The sequence below is a fragment of the Macrobrachium nipponense genome, chromosome 30, assembly GCF_015104395.2.
Source record: "Macrobrachium nipponense isolate FS-2020 chromosome 30, ASM1510439v2, whole genome shotgun sequence".
Taxonomy (NCBI): domain Eukaryota; kingdom Metazoa; phylum Arthropoda; class Malacostraca; order Decapoda; family Palaemonidae; genus Macrobrachium; species Macrobrachium nipponense.
The window spans coordinates 36,092,452-36,108,016 of record NC_087218.1 but is presented as its reverse complement, the minus strand read 5'-3'; the positions used below and the strand labels follow the sequence as shown (position 1 = coordinate 36,108,016).

The 15,565-nt window shown below is 39.6% G+C and overlaps 2 protein-coding genes across 14 annotated transcripts in view; both read right to left on the bottom strand.

Annotated features, from left to right (window-relative positions):
• Positions 1 to 6,125, bottom strand: part of LOC135202443 (succinate dehydrogenase assembly factor 3, mitochondrial-like) — a 33,279-nt gene extending 27,154 nt beyond the window's left edge. For 6 of the 13 annotated variants that reach the window (XR_010311742.1, XR_010311743.1, XR_010311737.1 and 3 more), the window contains exons 1-2: positions 5,049 to 5,183; positions 2,885 to 3,008 (exon numbers count right to left, since the gene is read on the bottom strand). Coding sequence is in view for 6 of the 13 variants with exons in the window: in XM_064231840.1 (XP_064087910.1) it covers positions 2,885 to 3,008; positions 5,049 to 5,051 (127 nt within the window). In the remaining 7 variants the exon portion in view is untranslated. Of the gene's footprint in view, positions 1 to 2,884; positions 3,009 to 5,048; positions 5,184 to 5,234; positions 5,407 to 5,686; positions 5,812 to 5,985 lie in introns of those variants that run through there. The other 7 variants (XR_010311739.1, XR_010311738.1, XR_010311741.1 and 4 more) reach the window with 7 other exon arrangements.
• A 933-nt stretch (positions 6,126 to 7,058) lies between these two features.
• LOC135202440 (large ribosomal subunit protein P2-like) lies at positions 7,059 to 15,306 on the bottom strand. Its single transcript, XM_064231836.1, is given in 4 exon segments — positions 7,059 to 7,231; positions 7,234 to 7,262; positions 12,186 to 12,355; positions 15,149 to 15,306. Coding segments are annotated over 3 exon segments (351 nt in total). The 5' UTR covers position 12,355; positions 15,149 to 15,306; the 3' UTR covers positions 7,059 to 7,078.
• Positions 15,307 to 15,565: the final 259 nt, after the last annotated feature.

Here is a 15,565-nt window from a genome sequence, read left to right as displayed (position 1 = left end):
GTCGGTGTCGTATAATATTTCCTTTGTTTTATCATTGGAGGAGGAATACATTTAAATGATCTATTAGATCTTAAGGAATTATCTCTTCCTGCAATCCGTGTGTTTACATGTTGTAAAACAGAGTCTGCATGACTTGAACAAGGCAATTCACATGAGACCTTGGTATCCTTTTTCAATCCAAATACCATATCAATCCCCGGAGGAAGCATACTGGCAGGTGTTTCTGTCTTCTCCGAAAGGTTATTGAATTGACGAATCAAATCAATCACCTCCGCATACGAGGCCAGAAACTCTTGGTTTTCTCCTTCCTCCGGCTCTAACATACTGTGTTCCGCCACAGGGGATGTTATCTCACCCCTATCCTCTGACAATCCTCTGACAAACGGCCGGGAATTTCGCGGCCGCCTGCCCCTACGGCTGCGGCCTCTTTGATCTCTGATGGCCACCGCCAGCTCGATCCCGAATAGTCAGCAGGAGAATGAGAACGCCTCACTCTTTCTCTGCTCACGGATCTAGACCGAGAATCTCATCTAGACCTCCAAGATGAAGACTCCCTTGAAACTGAGCTAACTTCGTCTCTATTTGGATTGTTATCGTTTCCCACCACCGTCGGAAAATTCAGCCTCAATCTTTCATTCAGGCGAACAACACCTTCCACCAATGTATCAGACGAGGTTGCCAACTCTCTATTCTTCGTTCTTTTAATAGGAGCCTTATCATCCTTTGTCCGTATTTTAAACGGCCTTATGGGCAAAACTGGAACCTGCATTCTATTCTTTGCTGCACTTTTCGCCCCAACGTTGATTTTGCCAGCGGTATCGTAGTCTTGCTTACACTCTTTGTAATCTGTACTAGCAACTCCGGGTCGGCAGCTAGTCCATCGCCCATCGCCTCTCTCCCTCGTTCAGACTCTTGCAAACGGCTTCGTCCGCTAGCTTTGCGCTTACCAGCCACTGACTTCTCGACTTTCCTGCTGACTGGGATACATCACGACAGTCCTGGTCTGAAGATGAAGAAGAATTCACTCTTCTCCTCTTAGCCCGAGGATCAGTCACGAAATCCCAAATCCTCCAACGCTTGACTGGCGCTCGCCGTGACGTCATCGAACTTAGTGATGACGGCGAACTAGAGGAAGAAGACGAAGAAGAATACGAATCACGCCTTTTCTTTTTGTCTTTCTTAGCCATTCTCTTCTCTATATCCTGTAATTTCTTCATTACAGTGTGTACTGCCGAGTCAGAAAGCGTATTTGGGTCCGGGTGCAGTGAAGTAGACCGAGAAGCAGTAGTCTGTCACGTCATCGCATCTGCCATATCGGTGTGTGACGTATGTTGTGACGTCACCAATCTTGTAGGGAGAGACTGTACGGCTTCTGCTGGCATCCGCACGTTTGCCGCAAAACTAGCCCCCACGTTCTGCAATGCCGTAAATATAGAATTTAATGGCGTAGCCGCGGCATTATTTCCCATAAATTGCAAGCCAGGGGGATGAGGAACATTCAGCGCTGCCGGACCCTGCTGGAATCATGACGCCATATAATGCGACAGCAAACCCTCCAAGGTTGGTACGCCTGGTAGGCCTAGCGCCGCCCACTTACCTTCCATCCTATGCGCTTTGGGAACCGGCTCCTGGAACAAAGATAGCGATGCTTCCCCCCTACCTGCTGGGAACAAAGGAGCGTACATATTATGCATAAAATTACCCAAAACCCCTCCTGAAGTTTCTGATAACGAATCGCTAGGAGAAACCGAAAGGGTATGGGACAAATCAAAAGCAGGTGGCGAAACATATGGAGCAGTCTGGTTTATTGCCGATACAAAAGAAGCCGGTAAGGTTTGGTCATCCAAAGTTGGCGTCACCTCCTTCCTTTTGTACTTGCCTTCCTCATAAAACTTTTTCCACTGTTCCACCGACCAACCCTGACAAACAGAACATGGATTAGTAATTGTACATACGTTTTCCCTGCACCTACTACACCTTGGATGAGGATCCGTCGACACCGAAATTAGGAATCTAGAACACGGAAAGCCACTGACTCCGGGGCATTTCCTTTGTCTCCTCTTTCGAAACGGCAGAAGATCCCGATGGTGAAGCGAAAATTTCCATCTTACCATTTATACGCTCTTACCGATCACACTCACATCAGATAGACAGTAAACACGTCTTATCTTAAAGGCAGTAGGAATATAACTGGTGGGTCACAGGACGCCAAGGGCATTCTGGGCATACATGCCCCGTGACCTGGTATAGATGCCAATAGTCCCTGGATCTCACAAATGTAATTTTAATTCTACCGGTTTCCAGCTTGGCGCTAGTAAATCCTAATGTTAAAACCGAAGGTTTGTTCCGTATATGAACAAGATAAAGGTTTGTATTATCATAAGAATAAATGACATAATCACAGAAATTCCAGTAACAATTGTGGACAAAAGAACAAAATTATGTTACCAGTGAAAAAAAAAATGTCTGGATAACTTTGTTGTAGTAACTGAAGATGAAATAAGATGATGAATGAGCACTTGATATATATATATATATATGTATTGATAATGACAAAAGCAAATCAGGAAAATATTCTTGGTAAGTGAAACAGTGGTATTGACTAATTATGACAAAAACAAGTCATAAAAATAATTTTGACAGGTGAAACAGTGGGAGTCCAATAATAATGGAGGTTCTAACTATAATTGCAGCTGACTAATATTGCCATATTACTGTTTGTCATATGATTAACAACTTTGGAAAGAGATTTTGGCATTTATTGAAATCTAAACACCAGTCGCCCGACTGACAACATGATTTGTCCATCATACGAGTAAGTAAAAAAAAAAAAAACAGTTTACAGATTGTATGACCAAATCTTTGTAATAAAACTACTAAATACCTAGGGCTTGAAGTTCAAGGGGCATCCCTCGATGTAACTTTAGAATCGTCTTATACAAAAGTCGAACTCGTTGGTGATGTGTGAAAGCCTGCTGTGCAACCTTTGCTCCACCCATGTTTATCACCTGAAATATAACATTTGCTACAAAATTTGATATCAATAGCTCATACTCAAAAAACCATTAATCAAGTCATGTTAAGAAAACAACCTAAAACAACTTTTCATTTCATTTATAGAACTGTTTTATAACACACACTAAATACAACCCAGAATTAAAATCCCCATTTATGATGAAGTTAAGAGATATGGTGTATTCTTTTATATATTTTGCTTCATAAATTCAAATCACAGCCTTACAAACTGAGTGTTCACATAAATACAGAGTAATGCTACCCTAGGGGTAATCTTCCCATTCAGTTTCATAGGAAGATCCTCTTGGCACAGTTGGTTCTCAAAGTTCAGAATAATCAATTATTCCAAATATGAAAACATACTCTCAAGTAACATTAAAAAACTATGTTAACTTTCCAAAGAGAATGTATAGAAAAAGAATCAACAAAACACATCACAGCAATAGCATGAATGTGTTACTACTTCTTGCAGAACACTTAACCTATTAAAATAACATCTCTCTTGGTAAATCACAACATGTCACTGAATAGAGTTTATAGGCTTTCAATAAAAGAAAATGTAAGGTTGTTGTGCTGTTGCTTAGGGAGTTTGGGAAACAATAGCATGAATATCTGCCATTACCCATTACAGTATACGTAGTACTAATATTTAAATAAAAATATTTAAATAAAAAAAGTATGACAATAACAAAATATTAACACAGCACTTATATTGCTCTAAGTATCACAGTAAATCCAGTGCGTATGGTTTACAGGAAGATGTAAGTAGGTTATAGTATATACATAAGTCAATACATATATACCCCACAGTAAGATGTACTATTATGCTTTTACATACACCAATACAGACCATATTTCGCAACCTAAGGCAGTAGGTCTCCACCAGGTTCCCTTAGACTTCTTTCCCAACAATCCTGACCCTAAGCACCATCATCCATAGATAGCATCTATACAAAGGCATCCAACAGACTTGAATTTATCCATTTGTAAAAGTCTCGTGTAGGCCTAGTATAAATCTGCAAAGATACCTAACAACACAGGAGAAATCTAGGGTAAAATACCAAATGGCCAGCCTCTACCATATCTCGACCACCTTCCCGAAAATCGGAAATTGGGTGTGCCACCTGGGTATTTCTACAGAAGCAGTCCGCATGGACTGCAAGGAACATACCTGCGGATACGACATCCAAGGGATTGGGGCGTTCAATGTATTCCGCCGTGTTTAGTACTGGCCCCTGGGGTAACCCCCAGGGGCCAGTACTAAACACGGCGGAATACATTACAGTCGTCCGAATAAATATTAGTATACATAGGTAATTATGAATTTGCATTTCGTGAACTTGGCCAAACCTTATTCAACTCCGTGGTAAGCAAGTTTCATAAAGAAACAATGTGGTTAGGCCTAAAACACGCTGTGCCACCAGGTTATGTAGCTATACTCTGTTTTTTTCCATCTGTCCATCCGCCTGTGGTGTTTTTGTATGGTAACACTGCGTCCCGGGCTTTAGATTGTTACATTCAGCTTACATTCAACGATTATAATAACCTATTTCGAATATTAACGGTGTAATTCGCATACAGTAAATTATTAAAACACTTTTCAGTTGCAAATGTACACCCAGATATCCTTTTATTTACCTAAAACTTAAACATAGCGTAACTATCTAAAGCCCGGGACGCAGTGTTATCATACAAAAACACCACTGGCTGATGGACAGATGAAAAAAAACCGAGTATAGTTACCTAGCTATCACGTACCACAGGTTAGGTTTGGTTGGGCTGTCCTATGCCTTGGCTAGCTATTAGCTATTCCAATGGTCAAACAACAAGGTTAATAAGAGTTACCGGTTAATAAATGGTCTAACTAGCCTATTAAACCTCGAAAATATGGCATAGGATAGGTCTAGCCTACTAGTAGGTATTAGTAGTAGCTACCTACCTAATAGGTACTAGGCTATACCTATACCTTAGCCTAAGTAGGTAAGTAGGTTGTTGCATAAAAGCATATTAACAACACAGGAGGCCTAACTTACCATGATAAATAAGAATAGACCATCAAAAGTATGGTAAATTACCAATTTTAAAACATAGGTACACTTCCTTTACTCCAATAACAATTCGTCTGATAGGCCTAGCTTAGGTAACTAGGTAAGAGAAGTAAGCCTAGCTAGATTAGGTTAGCAACAACTAAAATGTATTCTTTTAAGTATTAGGTATACCTTATTGGCTGCGCTTCCTTTGGATGATCCCGCTAATGTTAAAGTTTTTATAGATAAACTACGAGCCTTGTAGCAAGTTTGCACCTTTAATATAAAAATCTGTATCGTATTATGCAACGGGGTGAGTCAGCCACCATTCAACATTGAAGCACGTTTACGCAATCTATTGCTTACGAGCATTTTCACGTCTGTGGAATTGTTCCTTACACAGTATTTACCTCATTAGTGTATATTTTTCGTTTTTAAATGTCATATATATTATATTGACGTTATAAAACTAAAAATTAAATGGATAAAAACCTGAATCAGAACATCATTTTGAATAGGTTACGCAATATGTAAAAATTGTGAATATTCCTATAAAATATTCTAGTCCCACGGGTGGATCGTTATCCTTTACATTTTGTAACCAAATTTTCTATTTGCTAATCCTGATAGACGTTTTTCCATACCCAGTGAAAGATAGTGAGCGTTGGAAGTTCACCGCATGCAGTAATTTTTCATTTCTTTGGCAGACCACATGACGACGAATATCGTAATCTGCCGACCTGACAAACTTTATTGTAATGGATAATCGACAAAACCTGCTTAAACTTTCTTTTTTTCTGTCTCTAATCCAGTCTACGTTTAAACACCAGAAAGTGTCGTTTACACACCTCTATAATCACATCGCTCTCCTGTACTACACAGTTGCTTTTCCATTCAAAACTATACTACAACTAAATGCCCTTGCAACTCTTGGTTTCCTTACCCGTATAATGGACAAATTATTGCTCTTAACCTTTGCCGTTCGTTCCTAGGCACCTTTCAAAGCTTGGTCAGCGACGATCTTATTGTTTCCCCTTAACTTCTGCTGCAACCTATTCAGTCTTTTAATTGCTCACTTCAGATCCAAAAGCCTTTCCCAACAAGCATTCTCAAAATGACAGTGACCATTATCACCATCACACCCGTGCTACTCTTTCCCACTTTACAATATATTAAAATTATTATCCACTAAGCTTTCAAACTTGTCTTAAAACCACACTTACAAGCGAATGGCCAACTTAGCATTTGCTTTATGTTAATATATATTAAACCTTGCTTCAACCTCTATATTTTTAATACACAAATAGTTCTTTACCATGCCATTCTCTCTCGAGTTTACGTACATGGATCTTTGGAAACAATATTTACAGAGCAGATATATTATATACAAAGTACAAGAGAAAATCATGACCCTTTCTTCTTGTACGTTGTAACTCTTACTTAGCAAATTACTTTTTTTCTTTTCTGTTAAATACCTTTGCATTAAATTTACCTAGCTTACACACACTTAAATACTTCCCAAAGGCAGCCAACACAGACTCAAGCTTGCCCAAAAACACCTCAATAAATACAAACTGTTCTCTCATCTACTTAAGACATCAGTAAATATACGCCGAGGTAGTTTGCTACTGAAAACTCAGGTTGGCTCACCAAAAATTTTTTTTTTTCTTCCATTTGACAAATCCTTGTTTCTATGAGTTGCTTCCACATCAATCTTCTCTTTAGCGATTGCCAACTTTAATTTGGTATGAAAGAACCACCGTCCTCTTCCCTGTTCCAAGAGTTTGAGGAATTGTATAACAAGGCATTCCTTACACAGTAATTTGTGATCTAGTGTTACGTCTGACTTTATCAAAGTTCAAAAATATGTCATGGACTGGATCGGCAATCATCCATAATTCTTTACAAATGTATGCATTTACTGAACAGATTTTTTTTTTTTTTTTTTTTTTTTTTTTTTTTTTTTTTTTTTTTTTTTTTTTTAAATAAAAGTCAGTGGAGAAATAGACAACAAAATACTAAAGAAAATTTATTTCTTAATCGAAAAGACCGAAGCCCATGTCATCATCAGACTCTTCTTCAGGTTCTTCCTTCTTTTCTTCCTTTTCCTCAGCAGCAGCAGCAGCTCCACCACCACCAGCAGCAGGAGCACCTCCGGCACCACCACCACCACCACCGCGGCAATACCTCCAGCAGGCATTGACGACAACATGGTGGCTCCTGCAAAGCAAAATGTTTGGTAAGACACTTGAAAAGTAACTTAACCAGTCCTCAAATCTTCAGAACTAATGACAATTACACATCCATGTTAAACTATCCGAGAAAATGAAGTTTTTATTGTAAAACTAATATTGTAATACCTACCTGAACACCTGAACTAGCCGCCCTGGTCACCTTACCAGCCCGAACCAATCATTCTTTATTAAAAATTTACCAAATCTTTGGTTAAAATAAACGATCAGTGTTGCCAATCTCCTGGCAAACACCCTCGTTACCTAGTTACCAGCCCACCGCTAGTAGCCCTGCCTCACGGGCCGGTCACACCTGCCCTCTCACGTCAATCATAACTCAATAACTCTGTATGAGAGAGGGGAGGAGGGTGGGAATCATTCAGGTGTTCAGGTAGGTATTACAATATTAGTTTTACTAATAAAAACTTCATATTGCAATACACCCCTGAACACCTGAACTAGCCCGATTAACAACTTATTAATTTGGAGGTGGGGAATCAATCTGCCCGACACCACTGTACTAGTTGTCAGTCAATATAATTGAGTACGCGAGTCAGTCTCAAGTTCATTTGTCACTCGTCCAAGCTAATCTCCCATGTGTGGCCTTCTAGGCCTGCCATAGTGGAGGGAAAAAAACTCCCTGCACCTCTACCCTAAGGTCAAAACTCATTGAGTGCGGAAGGGATACAAACCTGTTTCCTCTCAGCTGGCTATGTGCCTCACCTGAGTAGAGGAAAAACTGAAGACCTCCCATGTGGCTCTCGGCCTCTCATGTATGGAGGGAATCTGAAGACCTCCCATGTGGCTCTCGGCCTCTCATGTATGGAGGAATCTGAAGACCTCCCATGTGGCTCTCGGCCCTCTCATGTATGGAGGGAAACTGAAGACCTCCCATGTGGCCTTAGGCCTCTCATGTACGGAGGAGACAACGGTGTCGTCGATCGTAGTGATGTTCCTCTCTTGTAGTGTTGTACCTGCCTGTCTGTACTCTGCCTGGTTGGCACTTGGAAGAATACCCTCAGATAGACCCAGACATGTTCCTTTACCTATCTTTCCTAATACTTAAAATCCTCTTGTGATATATCATATCATGAATACCTTATACATATTCCGAATATTCGCACCCTACTCTAATACTAACTCAGACAGCAGATGTTGGGTTTAAAAATAGAATTTAGGCCAAAGGCCGAGTATTGGGACCTATGAGGTCAGTCAGCCGCTGAAGGGAAATTGAGAAAGTTTGGAAAAGGTGTGAAGGAAAGAAAAACCTCTGTTGCACAATGAGTCCAGTGTTAGGAGAGCGTGGAAAATAGGATGAGAGAATATGGAGAGGAATATGAAATCAGGAGTGAGAGAGAGGAGAGAGAGAGGAGAGAGAAGATGGGAGAGGAAGATGAGCAGAGATGAGAGAGACGAGAGAGAGAGAGAGAGAGGAGAGAGAAGGGAGGGAGGAGAGAGAGAGAGAGAGAGAGAGAGAGAAACAATCGTCTAGGATAAAGAGAGAATATAAAATCAGGAAAAGAGAGAGAGAGATAAAACAGGAAAAGACAGAGAGAGAGAGAGAGAGAGAGAGAGAGAGAGAGAGAGTAGAGAGAGAGAGAGAGAGAGAGAGAGAGAAATTACGATCGTCTAATATCTCCACCTCCGCAAATTGCAGCAAGTTAAAAAGGGATATCTTAACGATATACTCGTATAAACTCCGTACAGCTATGAACAACCCGAACGAGAACTTGTTGCTAATGCGATCGACTCCTATAACAACATCACTTTATTGTATTGATCAGCGTGTGACAGTAATCGAATCCGATAGCAACATCCGTTATTGTATTCATACCGCGTGGGACGGTAATTACTGTATTCATGTTATAAATGCAAGCTGAAGCTAATAAGGCAAAATTACGTTCATCAGCACCTGGACGAAGAATCCCGAGCTTATGTATGAATCCAACGCAGCCGTGGTAAAAGAAACTAATAGCATGAAAGAGCTCATTACTGTTGTTTTCACACAGACAAAGGATTAATAACGTATATAAAGTGTAAGGTTCGTAATACCTATGAAAACGAGTGAAAAACGAACGGAATCCTAAATTTAACGCCATCTAACCCGAGGGAAAAACTAGCTTCCAGAGACGTATCAGTCAAATTTTGGTCTTAAATTACATCGTAAGACGAACAGTATGACTTCGTTACATAAGTTAAGTATCCAGATATTCATTAATATGCTAACTAAGGACAAAAACATTAGCCGAGACCAAGTGATATGGTTGAATCTGAAGCCAAGGAGGAGAAAAAAAAAAAAAATAGACTAGCCGGCATCCTTGTCTGTCTAAACCACACCTCCTTACAATAGTGCTGTTTGACGACAAGCTAGTGTAATTATAATTTAATTAAAAAGTAATAAAAATAATATTTAGGTTTAAATAAATTAATTAACTTTATTAGGCCTAATATTTAATTTCAGTTGTCATTGTAATTTGATAAATACGACTGGTAATAATTTGTAACTGTAATTGACATAAGCTCAATGTAAATACTGACGGCAATAGTCTGTTAAACGTATGAAGAGTCATACATACAAATTCCTTATATCTGACATCTGATTATATGCCCCAAGATAGATACCTCAATGACTATATTAAATGTCAACATAGTTGAAGACACGTCTCCTTTAAGACGTTTGTACAAACTTGGCATAAGTGAGAGTGTTGTTACGTAGTCATTTTAGTCAATCAGGAGAGAATGAGATGGATACGGCGACGCAAACCCGTATTCGTCATCCGCTGATTCCAGCGTGAATGACTGCCGAGTTTAGTGTTTATACTACGCCAATGATGATGATACACCTAATACAATTATAATGCTTTAGTCGGACAGAATCCGATCTTCATTCTGTTCGATTACATTCATATTAATTATCCTCAGATCGGATTCTCGTTCGTTTTCAATTACACCTGTATTGAATATCCGAAGTCAAGAATGCCTTAAGCCTACAGCGTTAGCCAATATAAAAATAACTACCGATATGTTGTACAGCGAATACTTTAGGTTAGGCTAGGCTACTGAATATGCATACGATATATCATCGTGAACACATAGGCTAACCGTAGTTAATTTTATTCGATTTCTCTTCATACTGAATATCGTAAGTCAATATGCATTGAACGGAGAATTAGTTGATATTAACAATTATCGTATCGTATACATAGAGGAAAGTAACCTTAAAGACGAAGGAGCATATCTGAAAGACCAACCCTGGCCTAAAAAGCTTCTGATGCAAGGAACTCGAAGCAGGAAAAAGCCTAAAGATGCTCTAAGGACACTGTGCCTCTAAAAACTACTACTTTTAATAGAAAACCGACCCGAAGAAGCCTGCACTTCTCTTCCTAAACTAAACACTATGTAGCCTATTATCCCTACTCGTCTTATATGACCTAAGTTTTTATCCTGAGAACTTACACATCGAGGGAAGGGGGAATCTGCTGCAACACTGCCTGCTCCGCGCCAGGGGGGACGGCGGATCCTGCCCGTGGGCTTGCGGATCCCCATAACCCCCAGCACCGTTAGGGCTGATTCTGGAACAGGCAGGGGAGCTGGAAAAGAACGATTAGTAATTTCAGTATCCCTATTGCTCGATCTATCCTCACACAATCTTGACCTAAAATCGGTAACAGAGATATCACGAGGGAAGGGGAATCTGCTGCCAACACTCCCTGCTCCGCGCCAGGGGGGACGGCGGATCCTGCCCGTGGGGCTTGCGGATCCCCATAACCCCCAGCACCGGTTAGGGCTGATTCTGGAACAGGCAGGGGAGCTGGAACAGAACGATTAGTAATTTCAGTATCCCTATTGCTCGATCTATCCTCACATAATCTTGACATAAAATCGGTAACAGAGATGTCATACTCGATGTCAGCGTACTCTCAAGTCTCTTAAAGAGCACTGTCTCTAAGTCTTTATCTTGATCTACGTTAGTCTCTTCCTGCCTACAGTTACTTCTTAATACGAGACCTTTCCTATGTTGAGATACCCTAACATCTGTCCAAAGACCACTCCTGACATTCCAAACATCTGGTCTTTACATTATATTGAACAGGCCTACATTTACGCATAAGGAATGACTATCGTGTCATAGGGTACTCATCCTTTTCTTGCATTGTTGGCAAAGACGATACGTTGTTGAACTCCCGCTCGTCGTTTTCTGTGATGGTCCGTGGCCGAGGATGCAGTAGTCGTTGTCGTAGTCTGTGTTGTTTCTTCCTTTGCAGAATCAATGTCTAATGACAAGGTATTAAGAGCAATCCTAACCGTAATCCAAAGGGATGCGTAATTCGTCACCAAATTCAATCAAATCAAAGGTGCAAATGAAGGCCGTGCAAGACCAAAAAGGAGTTCGCTGTGGATACATCTGTACTCCACCGCGAACGATAAGTGATTGACGTGAGAGGGCAGGTGTGACCGGCCCGTGAGGCAGGGCTACTAGCGGTGGGCTGGTAACTAGGTAACGAGGGTGTTTGCCAGGAGATTGGCAACACTGATCGTTTATTTTAACCAAAGATTTGGTAAATTTTTAATAAATGATGGTTCGGGCTGGTAAGTGACCAGGGCTAGTTCAGGTGTTCAGGGGGTGTATTGCAATATTCAACATTACACTACGACTAATGAAAATTACAAGTGCATATTAAACTATCTGAGAAAATTACATGTCAACATTACATTATCTCAAAAAACTGAAAGTCCATATTAAACTATCTGTGACCTTGAACCTTCTTGTGTACCCATAGGACTTATACCATGTCTTGGTAATAAAACTAAAGTACTTAGCATCTCAGTATTTCATTTTTCCTTCATGGCTGTAACTTAGTTCGTATCGTATTTTGCACTACCTGAGATGGTTGCCAAGCGCTACACTTACCAAGGGAAATGAGGTCATTTACATTCTTGCCTGCAAAATTTTTCAAGAGAACATCCAACTGTTTCTCGTCTGCTTCTACACCAACGCTTCCCAAGATATCTTTGATGGCACCTGCTGTGACTTCTTTGCCACTCATCAAGGCAAGCAGGTATGCGGCCACGTGACGCATTCTGTAAGTCAAAGTATCTTGTATTAATTTCACATTATAAACCACATGTAAAGTATACCCCTACGTATATTTTTTTTTCAACATCTCATTGCGAGGTCAAATGGTGGGTGGTAGGCAACAAATTGAGCAACAGACCTTCATGAAGTAAAGCACTCTTACAGTACGTACTACAGTACCTCATAATATAAACATGTTAAGTTGCGTAATTGTTTGCAGAATATACATGGCATATGATCATTCAAAGGTGGTAAAAAATGTAGGGACAGAAAAAGTTGGGAAATAGCAAAATGAAAGCATGGATTAATGTTTAACAATGGCAAGCTCATGTGGACAAATTGGTTGAAAACACATTGGTGAAAAAAAAAAAAAATTTATATATAACTTGGGAGTGTTAGAAGGAGGGTGGAAAGGAAGAACTAGGATAGTATGTGCAATACTAATGGTAAATAAAGGTAGCTGAAAACAAGGGCCATAATATCCACAAAGCGTGAGAGCATAAGCAACATACATAAGAGGTGAATGGCAGTTTGTGCAGGGGTGTATAATATACTGTTGAAGAGCCAAAGTATATGCCACGTGTAAGTGTATGCCTCGTGCATAGGTATATAAGCATAAAATTTTGTTAAAGTTTTCTGCACAGCAGATTAATCCATGATACAACAGATTAAGAATGAATAAATCAGTACCCATACTATGTTTTCCTATGAATAAGCTATATGGTAAAAAAAGTTGTCAAAGCCATAAGTAACCCTATTACAGCATTGGCCTTAGGATAATTTCTACCACAATTAATTTTACTTACAACTTCAATATGAAAACACCCATAATTGCATTGGCCTTAGGATAATTTCTACCACAATTAATTCTACTTACAACTTCAATATGAAAACACCCATAATCTAACAAATGTATTGAAGTGAAGTTTGTCACATACATCCTGATAATTTCAGTATAAATGCAAATTATGCTGCTATGCACTGTTATCAAACTGTAAACTAAAATAGGCTAATGTTAGAATTTGATGTGCAAAAAGAAACAAGGCTGTCATAACTGAACACCCAGAAAGCTTTTATTCTGTACATTTTTTTCTTTTAAAGGAAGAGGTGGGGAATTTGTCGCTGCTCCTGTCAGCTGCAATTCTATTATTTGTTTATGAAGGAGAGAGAGAGAGAGAGAGAGAGAAGAGAGAGAGAGAGAGAGAGAGAGAGAGAGAGAGAGACCCTCGTTTAAGTATAGTAATAAAAGAGGTAATACTATACTGTTTTTTCCATCTGTCCATCCGCCTGAGGTGTTTTTGTATGGTAACACTGCGTCCTGGGCTTTGGATAGTTACGCTATGTGTAAGTTTTAGGTAAATAAAAGGATATCTGGGTGTACATTTGCAACTGAAGTGTTTCAATAATTTACTGTATGCGAATTACACCGTTAATATTCGAAATAGGATATTATTATAATCGTTTAATGTAAGCTGAATGTAACTATCTAAACCCCGGGACGCAGTGTTACCATACAAAAACACCACAGGCGGATGGACAGATGGAAAAAAACAGTATAGTGCGTAACCTGCAGAACACCATAGAAGATAACTTCTTCTTCATTCTAAATTACACCTGATGATACACTTACCCGACCAAAATAGGACAATTTCATTATCACACACTTTCGTTACCAGACAGGATTTTTTCTAAAGTTCCCAGTACTTCTTAATGGGGGCACAAAAGGTCGCTCTCAAATATTACTTCTATGTGTTAAACAGCTTAAAATGCTAAAATACCACTTTATGCTTCAGTATCATTAAATAGACGTCAGTCTGTAGTTGACTTGGTGAGAGATGGAGCTCCCTCGACTTTGTTTTTTCCTGAGTTTTTACATTTTAAAGTGCGTTTTTTAGGACTAATAAGCATTTCCTCACTTAATGACTAGTATCTAAGAATTCTATACACTATTCTCCATAACTCTAGGTAACTACTTTTTAAAAGTCCATTTCCTATAGAATCACCCATAATTCAAGCACTTTTTTGGGAAGTGGCTGCGTTCCGAGCGAGGTGGCTGCTACACCAAATGGCCAGCCTCTACCATAATGGGACCACCTTCCCGAAAATCGAAAATTAAGGCCTTAATTTGTGTTGGGAGAAAAAGCTTACTTCGAGAGGAAAGAAGAGGTTTCGAGACGTTGCTTCGACGGCCGCTAACTCCTGACTGTCTATCCTGGGTTACAAGAGTGTTAAAGTAGTTTTTCGGGAAGGTGGTCGCGCTACGGTTGAGGCTGGCCACTCGGTACTACCCTATCCTAATAGGCTATGATACTTTACCACAGTATTAAGTACATTGTAATACCTAATACCCATAAGGTCATAACCATTTCTGCAATAAAATATTTCTATAAAAAATATAAGTATTCTTTGGCTACGTTAGTAATGAGGATAGTACGCTTGGCACCTGAATATTAGTACTATAGGTCTCGGTCATATTGAGCCTATCATAGCATAGGGCAGGTCCTGGGAAGTGGGAACTAGTATTCATAAAGGTTAATTAGGTCCTGCAGGTCAATAATTTGACAATTAGGCTTCGAAATAGCAAACAATGATCCTGCATAAATGGCTTGCAGAAACTCGTAACCTACGGTAGCTTGTAGCTCCAAGTCAAAAATGGGTACCCAGCCTGAACTTTTGCAGTTATACGCACTCAAGTACATTCAAGCTTATTTCCTATACCAAAATATCCTGCAGCCTTCGTTTAACACGGCTGCTAAACGATAAAAGGCGAAAACAGAACACAACTAGATAATATTTACGTGAATATTTGTGGTGATCACACGTGTACGACGAACGTAGAGATCTTCTCTCACAGAAAGGACGGGAGGAGATTCTTCTTCTTGAATTTGTCAGCGCATCTTGAGATCTTAGTTGATCAAGGAGCCGTTACAAATCCTTATACATTTTTACGCAGTTTAGACATGTTTTCATTAATTTTGTTTGTTTGTTTGTTAGGGAAATATTGTATACCCTAATTCTAATTAGATAAATCGTATTCTATGTGGGTATCGGGACTGGTGTTTTCAAGAGAAGCTGAAAGAAGTGCGACCAAAATTTTCTTGGGTCCAACAAAAATCTTATTGTCTTCACGAATTGTGGTCCTGTTTTTATTCATTTTGGTTCGTTTGTTTCATATTGAATTATTATATGTATGATTGTACAATGTGTGAGTATCG